This window comes from Triticum aestivum, chromosome 6B, assembly GCF_018294505.1.
Source record: "Triticum aestivum cultivar Chinese Spring chromosome 6B, IWGSC CS RefSeq v2.1, whole genome shotgun sequence".
Taxonomy (NCBI): Eukaryota; Viridiplantae; Streptophyta; class Magnoliopsida; order Poales; family Poaceae; genus Triticum; species Triticum aestivum.
This window is the reverse complement of record NC_057810.1, coordinates 677,347,215-677,362,143: the sequence shown is the minus strand read 5'-3', so window position 1 is coordinate 677,362,143 and position 14,929 is coordinate 677,347,215. Positions and strand designations below refer to the sequence as shown.

The 14,929-nt window shown below is 42.2% G+C and overlaps 1 protein-coding gene across 22 annotated transcripts; it reads right to left on the bottom strand.

The window, feature by feature from the left end:
* On the bottom strand, nt 1-14,333 carry LOC123139161 (uncharacterized). 22 transcript variants are annotated; one of them, XR_006469467.1, is made up of 16 exons: nt 13,505-14,135; nt 12,791-12,918; nt 12,045-12,164; nt 11,527-11,870; nt 10,265-10,400; nt 9,578-9,710; nt 8,636-8,786; nt 7,140-7,276; nt 6,250-6,423; nt 3,232-4,862; nt 2,270-2,543; nt 2,045-2,150; nt 1,856-1,949; nt 1,290-1,385; nt 1,125-1,215; nt 1-229 (listed from the first exon to the last, which is right to left on the bottom strand). XR_006469467.1 is itself a non-coding variant. In XM_044558975.1 (15 exons), the coding sequence occupies exons 1-6, from the start codon at nt 14,171-14,173 to the stop codon at nt 9,589-9,591; spliced, it is 1,593 nt and encodes a 530-aa protein (XP_044414910.1). In that variant the 5' UTR covers nt 14,174-14,215; the 3' UTR covers nt 1,856-1,949; nt 2,045-2,150; nt 2,270-2,543; nt 3,232-3,371; nt 4,758-4,862; nt 5,514-5,573; nt 6,202-6,423; nt 7,140-7,276; nt 8,636-8,786; nt 9,578-9,588. The 22 variants fall into 22 exon arrangements, 21 of the variants coding, with proteins under 21 accessions (XP_044414910.1, XP_044414913.1, XP_044414907.1 ...); XM_044558975.1 differs by lacking the exons at nt 1-229; nt 1,125-1,215; nt 1,290-1,385 and adding an exon at nt 5,514-5,573 and having other exon boundaries at nt 3,232-3,371; nt 4,758-4,862; nt 6,202-6,423; nt 12,791-12,992; nt 13,505-14,215; XM_044558978.1 differs by lacking the exons at nt 1-229; nt 1,125-1,215; nt 1,290-1,385 and adding an exon at nt 5,514-5,573 and having other exon boundaries at nt 3,232-3,358; nt 4,758-4,862; nt 6,202-6,423; nt 12,791-12,992; nt 13,505-14,215.
* Between the last annotated feature and the right edge of the window lie 596 nt (nt 14,334-14,929).

Here is a 14,929-nt window from a genome sequence, read left to right as displayed (position 1 = left end):
GAGAGAGAGAGAGGGGGGGAGGAGGAGACCACAAACTTGCCTGGACCGAGGAATAGATGGTGAGGTCCAGAAATTCATGCTTTGGGCGATGTGATCTTGGTGAGCATCCGCAATCACAACAATGACCATATGATCGTTCCTTCCTGCACCTCTTGTCGACGAGGCCCATCTTGCTGGGCAGCTACGCCACATGCATCACCCTGCCCTGCACCAGACCAAGTGGCACGTGCTGTAGGCAACAACAACAAGAACAAAGATGTTCATCATTCTCACTACATGTATAGTTGAGAGCGTAGAATGAAATTTATTTTTCCATGCTAAAAGGGCATTTCTGGGTAAATTCTGTTACAAAGGACATCAAAATAAGTACACGGTTAGATATCAAACAGTGAAGAGGCATTGGCATAACAGGTTAAAAAAATTCCATAATGCGGTCACACTGTCACAGTGTGTCACTCAAGAATTAGAACTCCACTGCCCTATCATGCTGGTGCTTTTTCAACCAAAAATACTACAGGTATCAGTGTTCTTTATCAAAACTAGTTTCAAAATGCAAATGGAATCTAGTTGATCGATGGTGATAGTAACTAACTGAACATGACACCATCGCAGTACCAAATATAGCAACAAGACAAGTGCAAGCCCTGCTACCCTTAGCTTGGTTACGCGCTTATTCCATTGAGCTAATTTATTAATATGTGTTCTATATAGTACAAATACGAACTGCAGCTAATCAAACTGGTACTTTTTGAACCAAAAATGCAAGGGAAAAAAACCAGTGTTCTGACCCGAACTTATTTCAAACTGTAGATGAACTGTTCATCAATGGTGACCGTAACCAAATAAACATGACGCGATAGCAGTACCAAAAATAGCGCCAAGACAAGAGCAAGCTCCTGCTCTGCTTCGCTCGATATGGCACTTACTCAATGAAGCTAATGCAATGCGTGCTCGATTTAGCAGATAGGGAAGTTCCCATTTCGTCCAACTACGTGACAAGATAACAAACAAAGACCAAATCATATAATTTTGCTCCATAGTCGAGAGACAACATTTAATTTGTCAAAGGGCTTAGATTTCACATTTTCAATCCAACTAAGCCCTTGACTGCCAAAAATCCTTACCATTTTGAAATAATCAATTCGGCCAGCTCATAGGGACAAAAATCCAGCAAGCTCACATGATTGTGGTGGCCAGAAGAAAACCACCGGAGATCTGAACACTGAATCAACATTCAAAATTTGGCAGACTATCTCAGTGAAAAAGAGGGAGGGAGATCAAGGGCTCACCTGAACCAAGAAGAGGTGACGACAACTGCAACGGTTGCGCAAGCCGAGGTTATGGAAGATTAGACAACCACAAAGAATAAGCTAAATGTTCTTTTTCTGAAAAGAAGAGGGAACATGATGAAGCTTAAGCAATCATAATAGCGACCAAATCAAAATTAAAACAGTAGCTATGTTTGGGAAGAGAACACAAATAAACATCTCAGGACTATAAATCAGTTATCATTCACTATACAATAGCACCTAGAAGCAACCAACTTTGGTGTGGCAGTTTTTCATCGAACTCTAAAAAACAGGAGATAAAACCAAGTGTAGTGCCATATTATTGACAGTTAGAACATGGACCTAAAATATAGTGGCGCCAAATCTACAAGCAAGTGTTTTCATGTCCATCTAAGAGCATCAAATATATGTAAATGGGCCATAGACCTTATTTGCAAGAACACGCACACACCGCCAGGGTAGGTACGCCAAACCATGAACAAAGCAAGAGTTTCAAACTTCCAGTTTTGTTACAAACAGCCGGGGGCGAGTCTGCCATTCATTCACAATGGTAGCTGGCTAAGTACCTGCTGCATGATCTTGGGGAACCTGGAGAGCAATCAGCGGCGCCTCCAGCATGTGGAGGCCGGCCTGATTGGCAAGGCTGGACACAGGAGCAGCCTAAAATTGTAGCAAACCAAGCATTTTTTGTTAGGCCCACACAATGCCAACATGAATATATGTGATGTGACAGGATGATCAAGCACGCAACCGACCTTCAGGGGGCAACACATGATTGAACCTGAGTGCTGTCATAGTGCTTTCAGGGATGAGTCTGCGTTATGAGACTCCGTGCAAAGGAGTTCCGCTCCAGTGAGAAACCTAGATGTTTTTCACGCAACCAAATTACTTCTCTATTGTGATACAATGGAATAGCTACTAACTTGAAATGTATAAATGGCAACCATCTTCGGAATGGAAGAAAAAGGAGATAACCTTACTTCTAGCTCCTGCCGATCCACCTTGACCTCCATCTTGACCTCCAGGAGATAAAGTTAGAACAATAGCATGCCAAGTATGGGGCATGAATGAATGAATTACCCTGAACAGTGTTGGGAATGTCAACATCCATCTTGACCTCCAGGAGATAAAGGTAGAACAGTAGCGTGCCAAGGCCGCCAACAGCATGGAGGTCGTTCATGCCTATGTAGGTGATGTTGGCCACTGTCATCGGGATTCCATGGCCCTGCACATCCAGCTCCTTTGCAATCACTTCTGTTAATCAAAAAGGGAACACTTGTAGTTACCAATCATGAAAAGAACGTAGCAGTATCGGAGGAACAGAAATATAATAGGTGAATTGAATCTCCAGAAAAATGTTTAATAGCTCTGGCTATTTTCTTCGTAATTGGAAGCTTTCTAACCTGGACACAGTGATTATTATCTTCCCCCATTAATACTGGAATTCCAATAAGTAAATGTGTTTCTAAAAGCTAGTACTCCCATCTTTCCCCATTCCCTTTACATGCAAGCACAAAACACCCATAAAATGGATCAGCCATAAAAAACACAAAAGGAGATGATTTTTATTTGGTAACAGAAATACAATGTCTTTATTCATATTTATATTTCCGGGAAAAAAAGTTTGGACACTTTCCAACAAAGAAACTGTGATCACTATCTTTCCCCATCAATACCAAGATTTCTAAAAGCTACAACTCCTATCTTTCTCCATCTCCTTTACATACATACACAGTACACCCATACGATGGATCAGCAAATAGGAAGCACAAAAGAAGATGATTTGATTGGGTTTCCCAATTCAAGCAAATATAAGAATGATCTGTGCACAATGTTTGGAACACATAAATTATCTCATTCGTGTACAAAAAAAATCATCACAACTCGGTGGCCATGGTTACACGGAGCATGAGGGTGACCAGAGGAGGAACCAGTGGCTTACCTATGCCAGATGCGTCAGAGTGAGCGTCGGATAAGGAGAGATCCCATGCAATGATAAATCCGGTCGGGGTTGGTAGATATGGCGGTAGAAACCATTAAGGATGGGCCGCTTCAGATCTGTAGGGATGCTGATGTCGTCGTCTGCAATTAGAATAGTCGCAGAAACAAGTAGTGGTACTAACAAGGAAATCAGTGATGAAATTGAACACAACACAAAGAAAGGGCAAACAACTTAATCAAAATTCATCCCGGTTCTACCAAACGATGCAAAACGAATTCAAACAAAGGTGAAGAGCAACGTGAGAGAGAGCAGGTTGTTCAAGTTTAACCCACTCATCCAACCTCCTGTTGACTGTGAATTGAGAACATTTAAATATGGATCAATAAACACAAATAGGTCAACGAACTAAACAAGCCGGATAACAACACAAAGTCAACTCATTTCTGTACAGGCGCCATTCTGCGAGCCCTCCATAGAATACTTGGTGACTTTGATCTCCAGAAAACAGTTTAATGGCTCAGCAATTTTCTTCGTATTTGGACGCTTTCTATCTAAATCTAATCGATCAACTCGGCAACTAAATATATTGCACAAACCAGAAATGTTCACCTAAGTCAACATATGGTACTCTGTCCACTCAGAAAAAATTTAAATGTATGCATGATAGCAGAAATTGCTTGTCGAAGTTACGGTGTGGAGCGTGCTAATGTCCAAACAGCACTTGTGAATTAGAGGGAGTGATGTCATTGAGGGTGTGTTTATATCTTTTGCCGTCAATGCCGAGCTAACCAAGGCTTTTGAGCTACAGCCTACGTGGGCAAAGCCAGCTATTTGGTTCAGCTACCAATCTCCTTGGTTAAGCACAATTCCAGTGGCAGTTACCTTGATTTCTTTCTTCCACTCATTTATTACCAACGGAGAGCCAAATTGGCCCTCCTGCTGGGGCAAGGCTTTTCTAGCGTGTGCAGGCTAGATGGAATTGCCAGGTTAGTTTAGCTTTTACCAAACAGATTTCCTTGCTAAGCAAGCTAACACTACAATTGCTTAGGATCCAAAGACACCCTAACAGGCAGCCATGACTTCAGATTTCTAAAGATGACCTTCCTTTGACAATGAGAAATATATGTGGTGGAGACAGGGGTTTGTGTTCTTGCTTAATGCAGTTCCTTGCAGAAAATAGTTGCAGTTAATTTAGATACAAGGACTGACAGAAGGGTGAAAAACTAGGAGTTGGTTTGGTACTCTCGGAAATTCCACATGAAACCTTCAAGTAGTGAGAGAAAATTCACATGTCCAAACACAAAACTTGTATCTAAATAACAGAAGTGATGTCTACTGGTACATGTAAAATCAAGATACAAGGGCCGAGAGAGACAGACAAGGAGTAAACCGGTTCACAAGTTGCAAGTTAGCAATGCCTATCTCACAAACACCGAACTGACAATACAGTAAAAATAATAAGTGCAAGCGCACAATGTGCCTCTGAAGTTGTTCTTTGTGCTTAAAGTGGGGAAGGAGAGAAATACCAGGTATCTATCTCATATTTCCCAAGTTCTATCTTCACTATTTTCACCTTTGTGAACTCTTCAAGCTCCCACAAACAAAGCAGCATCAAGCTCCTCATGACCTTGCTACAAGGGAAATTGAGATACAAGTGGAAGATTAGTTTCAGCCTTCATCTTAACAAAGAAGACATAATTTTCAGTACAAGACAATGAAGGAATCTAATTTTGTGAGTATGCAAAGCAATTCTCCAATCTCAGAACATAGTGGATACTAGGGATCAAGCCCTAACAAAACTAACTCGATTACAAAATCCAATTAATAGCACACAAAAATATGGGAAAGCCTATCAAGATTATGTGAGCAAACTTATACTTATAGTTGTTAGTTTAAAACAAGATTATGTTGTGTTCCGGATTGCCAGAAATATAAGAAAATAGAGTCACTTTACATATGTGAGCACGCTAATTAGAAATTACATCTCTGTTTTTTTTTCTCAATGTGTCAAAGGCAATATTTTTCTGTTGCTCATTTTAATTAATTCTCAACTTTTGGGAACTCTAAACAGTTAGCCAAAGTAGATACATCATCATTCATGTTCCCACAGAAAAAGCAAAACGGCCTTAGTTTAATAAAGAAAAGAAAGATATAAAAAAATCAATGCATTGCCAAAGAGTATTATCAAGAATGAGGCTTTACAGTAGTAGGGGAACAGTATGAAATCCACACACAGCAAAACACAAGGCCTAGGAACTGAAAGGCATGAATGAATGAATTACCCTGAACGGTGTCGGGCATGCCAGCATCCATCTTGACCTCCCAAGGGAGGTACAAGTAGACTGGTAGGATGCCAAGGCCGCCAGCATCATGGAGGGCGTTCATACCAAAAAGGGGACATTTTTCATTACCAGTCATGAAAAGAATGTAGAAGTATCAAAGGAACAGAAATACAATACGTTACTCCTGACCTTAATGTCCAGAAAAATGTTTAATAGCTCTGCCTATTTTTCTACATTTTTGCAAGCTTTATAACCAGGACACACTAATCATTATCTCCCCTCCATCAATATCAGAATTTCAAAAGGTCAGTGTATTTCTAAAAGCTAGTACTCCCATCTTTCTCCATCTCCTTTACATACATGAATAGTACACCCATACAATGAATCAGCCATAAAAATACATAGAAGGTGAGAATTTTATTTGTTTCCAGAAATACATCTCTCTTTTTTCCTCTATGTGTCAAAGCCTATATTTTTTCTGTTGCTCAATTTAGTTCATTCTCAACTTTTGGGGACTCAAAACAGTCAGCCAAAGCAGATACATCATCGTTCTTGTTCCCACGGGAAAAGGATATTTGACCTTAGTTTAACAAAGAAAAGAAAGATATACAAAATCAATGCATTGCCAAACATTATTATCATGAATGATTCTTTACAGTAGTAGGGGAACAATATGATATCCACTCACATCAAAACAGAAGTCCAAGGAACTGAAAGGCGTGACTGAATGAATTACCCTGAATGGTGTCAGGCATGCCAACGTCCATCTTGACCTCCTCCGGGAGTTACAGATAGACTGGTAGCGTGCCAAGGTCACCAGCAGCATGGAGGGCGTTCATGCCCATGTAGGTGGTGTTGACCACTTTCATCGGCATGTCATGCCCCTGCGCAAACTCCTTTGCAATCTCTTCTATTAACCAAAAAGGGGACACTTTCAGTTACCACAATGAAAAGAAAGTTGCAGTATCAGAGGAACAGAAATCAATAAGTGACTCCTGACTTTAATCTCCAAAAGAAAGTTTAATAGCTTTGCCTATCTTCTTCATATTTGGAAGCTTTCTAACCAGGGCACAGTGATTATTATCTCTCCCCATCAATATCAGGATTTCTATAAGTAAATGTGCTACTAAAAGCTAGTACTCACAACTTTTTCCATCTCCTTTACATGCATGCACAATACACCCATACAATGGATCAGCCATAAAAAACACAAAAGGAGATATTTTTATTTGGTTCTAGAAATATAATGTTTTCATCATATTTATATTTTTAGAAAAAGGTTAAATAGCGCTGCCTACTTTCTAACCAGGAAAATGTGATCATTATATTTCCCCCATCAATACCAGGATTTCTAAAAGCCAATTCTATATAAAGCTACAACCCACATCTTTCTCCATCTCCTTAACATACACAGTACACCCATACAATGGATCAGCAAACAAAAGGCACAAAAGGAAATTTTATTTGGCTTCCAAATTCAAGCAAATATAAAATGATCCGTTACAAAATTTATTCGTGCACACTATTCAGAACTCAGAAATTATCTCATTCGTGTACAAAAAATTGGCTCTGTGGCCTTGGGCACAGAAAGAACGAAAGAGAGCAGAGGAGGAACCGGTGGCTTACCTATGCCAGACGTCGGAGTGACCGCTGGATAAGGAGAGATCCCATATATTGATAAATCCAGTCAGGGTTGTAGATATGGCGGTAGAAACTATTAGGGATGGGCACCTTCACATCTGTAGGGATGCTGCTATTGTGCTCTGCAATTATACTAGTTGCAGTAAATAATCAGTAGTACTAACAAGGAAACCGATGATGAACTTGACCGCAAAAAAAGGCAAACAACTCAAACAAAATTTGTCCCTGTTCTACCAAAGGAGGCAAAACAAATTCAAATAAACATGGAGAACAGAGTGAGAGAGAAGAGGTTGTTCAAGTTTAACCCACTCATCCAACATCCTATTGACTTCGAATTCAGAACATTTAGATAAGGATCAATAAATATGAATAAGTCAATTAGCTAAAACAAGTTGGATAACACTTAAGTTAGCTCACTCATGTATAGGCACCATTCTGCAACCCCTCCAAACAATAGGTGACTTTAATCTCCAGGAAAAGGTTTAATGGCTCTGCCTACTTTCTTTGTATTTGGACGATTTCTAACAAGGAAACGCTGATTATCATGTTTCCCCCATCAATACCAGGATTTCTAAAAGCCAGTTTTTTTCCATAAAGCTATTACTCCCATCTTTCCCCCATCTGCTTTTCATATATTACAATGCATCAGCCAAAAGAAAACACAAAAGATATGATTTTATTTGGTTCCCCAATACAACAAAAATAAAGACAGCTAAGGCATCATCCAGAAGCCTTGAATTGTCAACATGAAACTTAAACATGTCATCCTAGTGTCCATTAACTAATCTCTTCAAAAGATGATCAAGTACATGTAACAATAACAGGGTATTGTTCAACTGACTAAGCAGACACAATGAGAGAGTATTGCATGGCTAAACAATCAGAAAGTAGAGTTTATTAGCAACATCAACTATCACAAAGCATGCATGTTTGGCTAGATGACCGCCCCACAATATGGATATGCCTCAATCAACAAATACTGATATTTAGATAAGTATAAACAATTTAAAAAAATCATCAACATGAAAAGAAAGACAATGCAACTAGACATCCCATCCACGGGCAGTGTTTGCCATACAAAATGACAAGTGCAAACCTATACAGCATAGTAGTTCATTTAAGACAAGATTATATTGTTTTCCTGATTGCTAGTATTACATGAAGGCTGGAGAATAGATACACTGCATATCAGAAATCCTAATTGCAGAATGGCATCTTGTGTGTGAGAGCTGAATGCAAAGGGGGGAAACACAAATTTTGTTGTTGCTGGAGACCAGAAAAAATGACCTTGCGGTTGGATGCAAGTGTCATGGGCATTGACCTAGTTCTAGGAATCAAACAATCAAGAGAAATGCATCACACATGGGCACACAACATGAGACTCATGTATATGACGAGAGCCAAAAACCAGAGAACATGCCATGGCACGATGGCCAGCACACAAGCACGCGCTTAAGAGAGCAGAGCGGAGAGGGGCTTACCCACGCCGGAGTGGAAGAAGAAGTGCAGGGATTGGTGGAGGCAATGCAAAACACAGTATAGGAAGCCCCCTCATCCTCCTCCTCCTCTCCCGGTGTGCATTATGCTTGTCATCCTTGTAAACCAGCACGTGGACGGCAATCTCTTGTGCACCTGCGTGAGGAAACAACATCAGTGAAGAAGGTCAACTGGAAACAAACCAAAATGCATGTTTAACAATGCAAACAAATAGGCACACAGATAGGTATGACTCCATGGCCGTCACACAGCATGTAATTCTTCAAGAAAAACACATATTTAACAGTCCAAAGAAGAAAATGGCTGTCCAATAGACCAACACACACATGTATAACATGAAGGTATCACCTCCAACAGGTGTTAGCATGTATAACATGAGTTGACTTCATCCTGAGCTTCGACGCGTCAAAGAAACCCCGCGCAAGCATGAACAGAGAACATTTAAAAAGCCTAACACACACACACACACACACACACACACACACACACACACACACACACACACACACACTTGGACACGCCTAGAGTAATTAAGAACGCAAAAATATTATGAAGACCAACATCACAAATAGCAGTGGCCCAATGGAAGGCACACAACACATTAGTATCAATGAAAAAACACATGATTTTCACAATGCAAAGGAGCAAAACATTTCTCCAATAGACCAACAGAAGCAACACACAAATCTTGTATAACCCGCACATGCTTAACACAAACATGTACCAGCCTGCTCAAATTGTTTGAAGCAAGAAAAATAAAAGCTCTAATGATTGATGGTATGTAGCACATAAATCATACATGTTTTTTTTGGAGAAATCATCATACATGTTTTAACACGAAGGTGTAGCAGTCTATATGATAGTATGGTTTGAATCAAACACACGAACGATGGTTTGGATCGACAGAGAGGGGAAATGGTGCCCACCTGTACAGCAATCAGAACACGTGCGGAGGAAGCAGTGGAGGCAGGTTTGGTCTTGGGCGGCGGGGGCGGCCACTTCGAGCATCTTCCATCACGGTGGCGGTGCTTGTTGTCCTTGTAAACCAGCCGTACACAGCTATAAAGGAGAATAACAATATATTTCTCTAGTTAGAGAGAAGAAGTGACCACAATAGAACATCAAGTCATGATCTGCAACATAAACAGACCATAGATTCAGTTTATAGGATCCAACCATTAGTTGAAACGACCATGGTGTGGTTGGCTACTAAACAGTAATTAAGCATGGAAAAAACACTTTGATGATCAACATCACAAATAGAAGCGGCTCAATGGACGGCACACAACATGCAAGTATCGAACAAAAAAGACAAGATTTAACAATGCAAAGGAGCAAACATTTCTCCAATAGACCAACGCAGGCAACACACAAATCTTGTATAATCAACAAATGTTTAACACAAAGGTGCAGCAGCCTGAGAAGCCTCCCACAGTTCTTCAATGCTCAAATTTGTTGAAGCAAGAAAAATAAATGCTTTAATGGTTGATGGTACATAACACATAAATCATACATGTTTTAACACGGAGGTGTAGCAGTCTGTATGGTAGCATGGTTTGAATCAAACACGCATACGGTGGTTTGGATCGACGAAGAGGGGAAATGGTGCTCACTTGTACAGCAAGCGGAACATGTACGGAGGAAGCATTGGAGGAGGCAGGTTGGTCTTGGGCAGAAGCGTCCACTTCGAGCATCTTCCGTCACAGTGACGGTGCTTGTTGCCGTTGTGAACCAGCCGGCCATGCATAGCTATAAAGGAGAATAACAGTATATGTTCTTAGTAGAGAAGAAGTAGACCACAAAAGAACACTCATTTATGATCTGCAACATAAACAGACCATATATTCAGTCTAATGGATCCAACCATTAGTTGAAACAGAAGAGTGAATCATCAAGCACTAAATAATGCCCTGGAACTGTCATAAGTACAGGAAAAAGAGCATACAGTCCATGCTACACAGAAAACCAACAAATGAATTACTCCCTCCGTCCCATAATATAAGAGCGTTTTTGACACAAGTGTAGTGTTAAAAACGCTATTATATTATGGGACGGAGGGACTAGTAATCATGGTGTACAATCAGTTAAGCCTACAATTACAGTTCTGAGCAAGCCTTAAACAAGATAGCACATGACAGTATGTGCAACATCAATAGTAAACCCTAGAAATTGGGGATTTTAGGTAAATTAAGCTTAAACAGGCAACTGGGTGCAATCAAGGCATCCAGAGACCATATAGAATGAGTCATTTGAACCTAAACAACACCCAAATGAGCCAATCGACCTCGAAAGGAGGATAACAGTATATGTTCTTATTAGAGAAGAAGTGGACCACAGTAGAACACTCATTTATGATCCGCAACATAAACAGACTATATATCCAGTCTGTAGGACCCAACCATTAGCTGAAATGATCGGGGAATGAATAAATAGTTTGCTAATATAAGCGTTAGAGCGAATCATGCTAGCAAGTACTCCCTCCGTTCCATGATTCTTGTCGTGGTTTTAGTTTGAAATTTGAACTAAAACCAAGACAAGAATTATGAAACAGAGGAGTATTAAATAATGCCCTAGCTACAACTACCATGAGTACTAGAACAAGAGCATAGAATCCATGCTAAACAGAAAACCAACAAACCCGGCAGTAATCATAGTGTACAATCAATTAACCCTACAATAGCACATGACAGTATGTAGAACAGCAACGGTAATCCCTATAAATTGGGGATTTTTGGAATTTACAGTTGTAAACAGCACCCAAATGAGCCAATCGACCACGAAAGTTGCTAGCCCTAATTAGGCATAGTTGTGGCAAGAAGACCACAAACTAAGAGCAATTGGAGGTCAGGAATAGAGAAGGAGAGGGAGAGGGGACCTTGAAGAAGCTCCATGGCGTCGTCAATATCAGAGTTGCCCCCCAACCAAGGCGCACCCAGCCCTGTCCTGGAGCGGAGGAGCGGCGTCCGACCGCACGGCCGCGTCGTTGCCCGTGAAGAAGCATAGAGGCCACCTCCTCTCTCGGTGGAAGATGGCGGAGGAAGCAGCGACCGCCCCCGCCTCCTCTCCCGGCGCGAGTGTGGAGAAGGCTGGGTCTTGGGTGGCGAAGGCGCTCACCTGACCCTGGAAGACCTCCGTCCCGATCGCCTTCAGCCGCGCTAGCGCAGATGTGAGAGCCATCTGACCTGGCCGTCAGTCGTGACGACGAGCCATGGGTGGCCACTGAAATTTGTTGAAGCAAGAAAAAGAAATGCTTTAATGATTGATGGCACATAGCACATAAATCACACATGTTTTAACTTTTAACACAAAGGTGTAGCAGTCTGTATGATAGCATGGTTTGAATCAACACACGAACGGTGGTTTGGATCGACAGAGAGGGGAAATGGTGCCCACCTGTACAGCAAGCGAGCAAGTGCACAGGAGGCGGGTTTGGTCTTGGGCGGCGCATCCACTTCAAGCATCTTCCATTACGGTGGCGGTGCTTGCTGTCCTTGTGAACCAGCCCGTGCACAGCTGTAAAGGATAATAACAATATATGTTCTTGTTAGAGAAGAAGTGGACCATAACAGAACACTAAGTCATGATCTGCAACATAAACAGACCATATAGATTCAGTCTATAGGATCCAACCATTAGTTGAAACGACCATGGTGTAGTTGGCTACTAAACAGAATAGTGAATCATGCTAGCAAGTACTCATGGAACTACCATAAGTACTGGAAGGAAAGAAAAAAAGCATGACTTAAACACGCCTAGAGTAATTAAGCACGGAAAAAACATACTTTAAAGATTAACATCACAAATAGCAGCGGCTTGATGGACGGCACACAGCAGATAAGTATAGAACATAAAACAGATGATTTAACAGCGCAAAGGAGCAAACATTTCTGCATTACACCAACACAGGCAACACAAAAATCTTGTGTAACCAACCCATGTTTAACACAATGGTGCAGCAGCCTGGGAAGCCTCCCACAGTTCTTCAATGCTCAAATTTGTTGAAGCAAGAAAAATAAATGCTTTAATGATTGATGGTATGGTACACAGCAACTAAATGACATATGTCGGTATGATAGCATGGTTTGAATCAAACACATGAACGGTGGTTTGGATCGACAGAGAGAGGTAATGGTGCTCACCTCCTATACAGCAAGTGGAACACATGCGGAGGAGGCAGGTTTGGTCTTGGGGCGGCGGCGGCGGCCACTTCGTGCATCTTCCATCACGGTGGCGGTCCTTGCTGTCCTTGTGAACCAGTCGTGCATAGCTATAAAGGAGAATAACAATATATTTATCTAGTTGGAAAGAAGAAGTGACCACAATAGAACACCAAGTCATGATCTGCAACATAAACAGACCATAGATTCAGTCTATAGGATCCAACCATTAGTTGAGATGGCCATGGTGACAGAATAGTGAATCATGCCAGCAAGTACAGTATTAAATAATGCCCTGGAACTACCGTTTGTACTGGGGGAAAGAAAATCATATAGTCTATGCAAAACAGAACACCAACGAATCAATTAGTAATCATAGTGTCCAATCAATTAAGCCTACAATTAAAGTTATGAGCATGCCTGAAGCTATATACGTAGCACATGAGGTATGTAGAACAGCAACAGTAAACCCTAGAAATTGGGGATTTTACGAAAATTAAGCTCGAACAGACAATTGGGTGCAAGCAACTAGAGTATCCAGGGACCATATGGAATGAGCTATTTGACCCGAATCAACGCCCAATTGAGCCAATCGACCGGAAAAGTTGCGAAATCCTTACTGAACATAGTGATGGCAACGAACTTGGAGCAGTTGGATGTGAGTAATAGCGAAGGAGAGGGAGAGGGAGAGGAGACCTTGAAGAATCTCCATGGCATCGCCAAGATCGGAGTTGCCCCCCAACCGAGCCGCGCCCAGCCCTGTCCTGTCCAGTCCTCGCGCGGAGGAGCGGCGTCTGACCGCACGGCCGCGTGGTTGCCCGAGAAGATGCACACCAGCCGGCGCCCTTCTCTCTCGGTGAAATACGGAGGAGGAAGCAGTGACCTCCTCCCCCGTCGTGCGACGACAGGAGTGTGAAGAAGGCATGGCCTTGGGCGGCGGAGGCGGAGGCGTTCACCTGGTCGTGGAGCACGGAGCAGCTCCGTCCCGGCAGCCGTCGGCCGCGCCAGTGCAGATCCGAGCGCCCTCGAATCCTTCATTGTCGAGGACGTGTCCGTCGGCCGCGAAGACGAGCAACCGCGGATCTGGGAGCGCCGCGGCATCCCCTGCTCGATCCGGAAGCAGGGCCACCGAGGGATAGGATGTGAGGTAAGGAGGAGAGGGTGGAGGCCGGTGGCGGAGCAGGGAGACGGTGGAGGGGAGGACACGGTGGGCGGCGGCGCATCACCGGGAGAGGGAGAGGGAGAGGAAGAGGAAGAGGCGTTGGGTGCGAGAGGGAGAGGGAGAGAAAGAAGAGCGGCGGCGGTCGGGAGAGGAAGAGATGAGAGGGGTTGGGTGCGGTGTGCTTCTCTTTTTTTCCTTTTCATTTTCAATTTTGAACTCTGGAAATTTTGGCCAAGCGAGGGGGCTAATTTCCAGATCGATGGCGCGGGTGGGAGCCAAAAATTGTGAAATTTTGTTTCTTTCGAGGTGGCGCGTCGTCTTCGTTGATTGATTGATTGAGAGAGGATGTAAATTTCGGGATGGCGCTACGCTTTGTTGTGGTCTCGCATCACCGTCAGATTTGGTGGACTTATCGGCACCGTTCAAGATATACATGTTCCACTTTTTTTTTAAAGATATACATGTTCCACTTTTTTTTAAAGATATACATGCTCTTAGAGTAAAATAAAATGTAAAATTTGACGGATCTCAATGTGGATCAACGGTTCTCTACGTGGTCCGAGAACTAAGAGGTCCTAGGGGATTGAGAGTCAGTCACGACAAGATAACAAAACCACTAACGATGTAAAATATTCGAGTAACAAAACCGCAAACTCAATCTAAGATGCAGTGTAAAAGATCCAATAATTGCATAAAGCTCATTGGAGAAGTAGATAATGCTCCCATACAAACAAAGCTAAAACAATAACATCCTTCCCCTCGTTGCTGGTTTCTCCATAGATAGATCTTGGTGACACGTAGGAAAATTTTAAATTTCTGCTACGTTCCCCAACAAGGTTATTTTGGGTTTGCTACGGTGCCCCTTGGTTAACTATCTCTCTCCGTCTTGAATTTTAGGGTGGGCTCATCCCTTAACTAATCATAAGCTTCCAACTAATCCCATTTGTAGTGTTTATAAA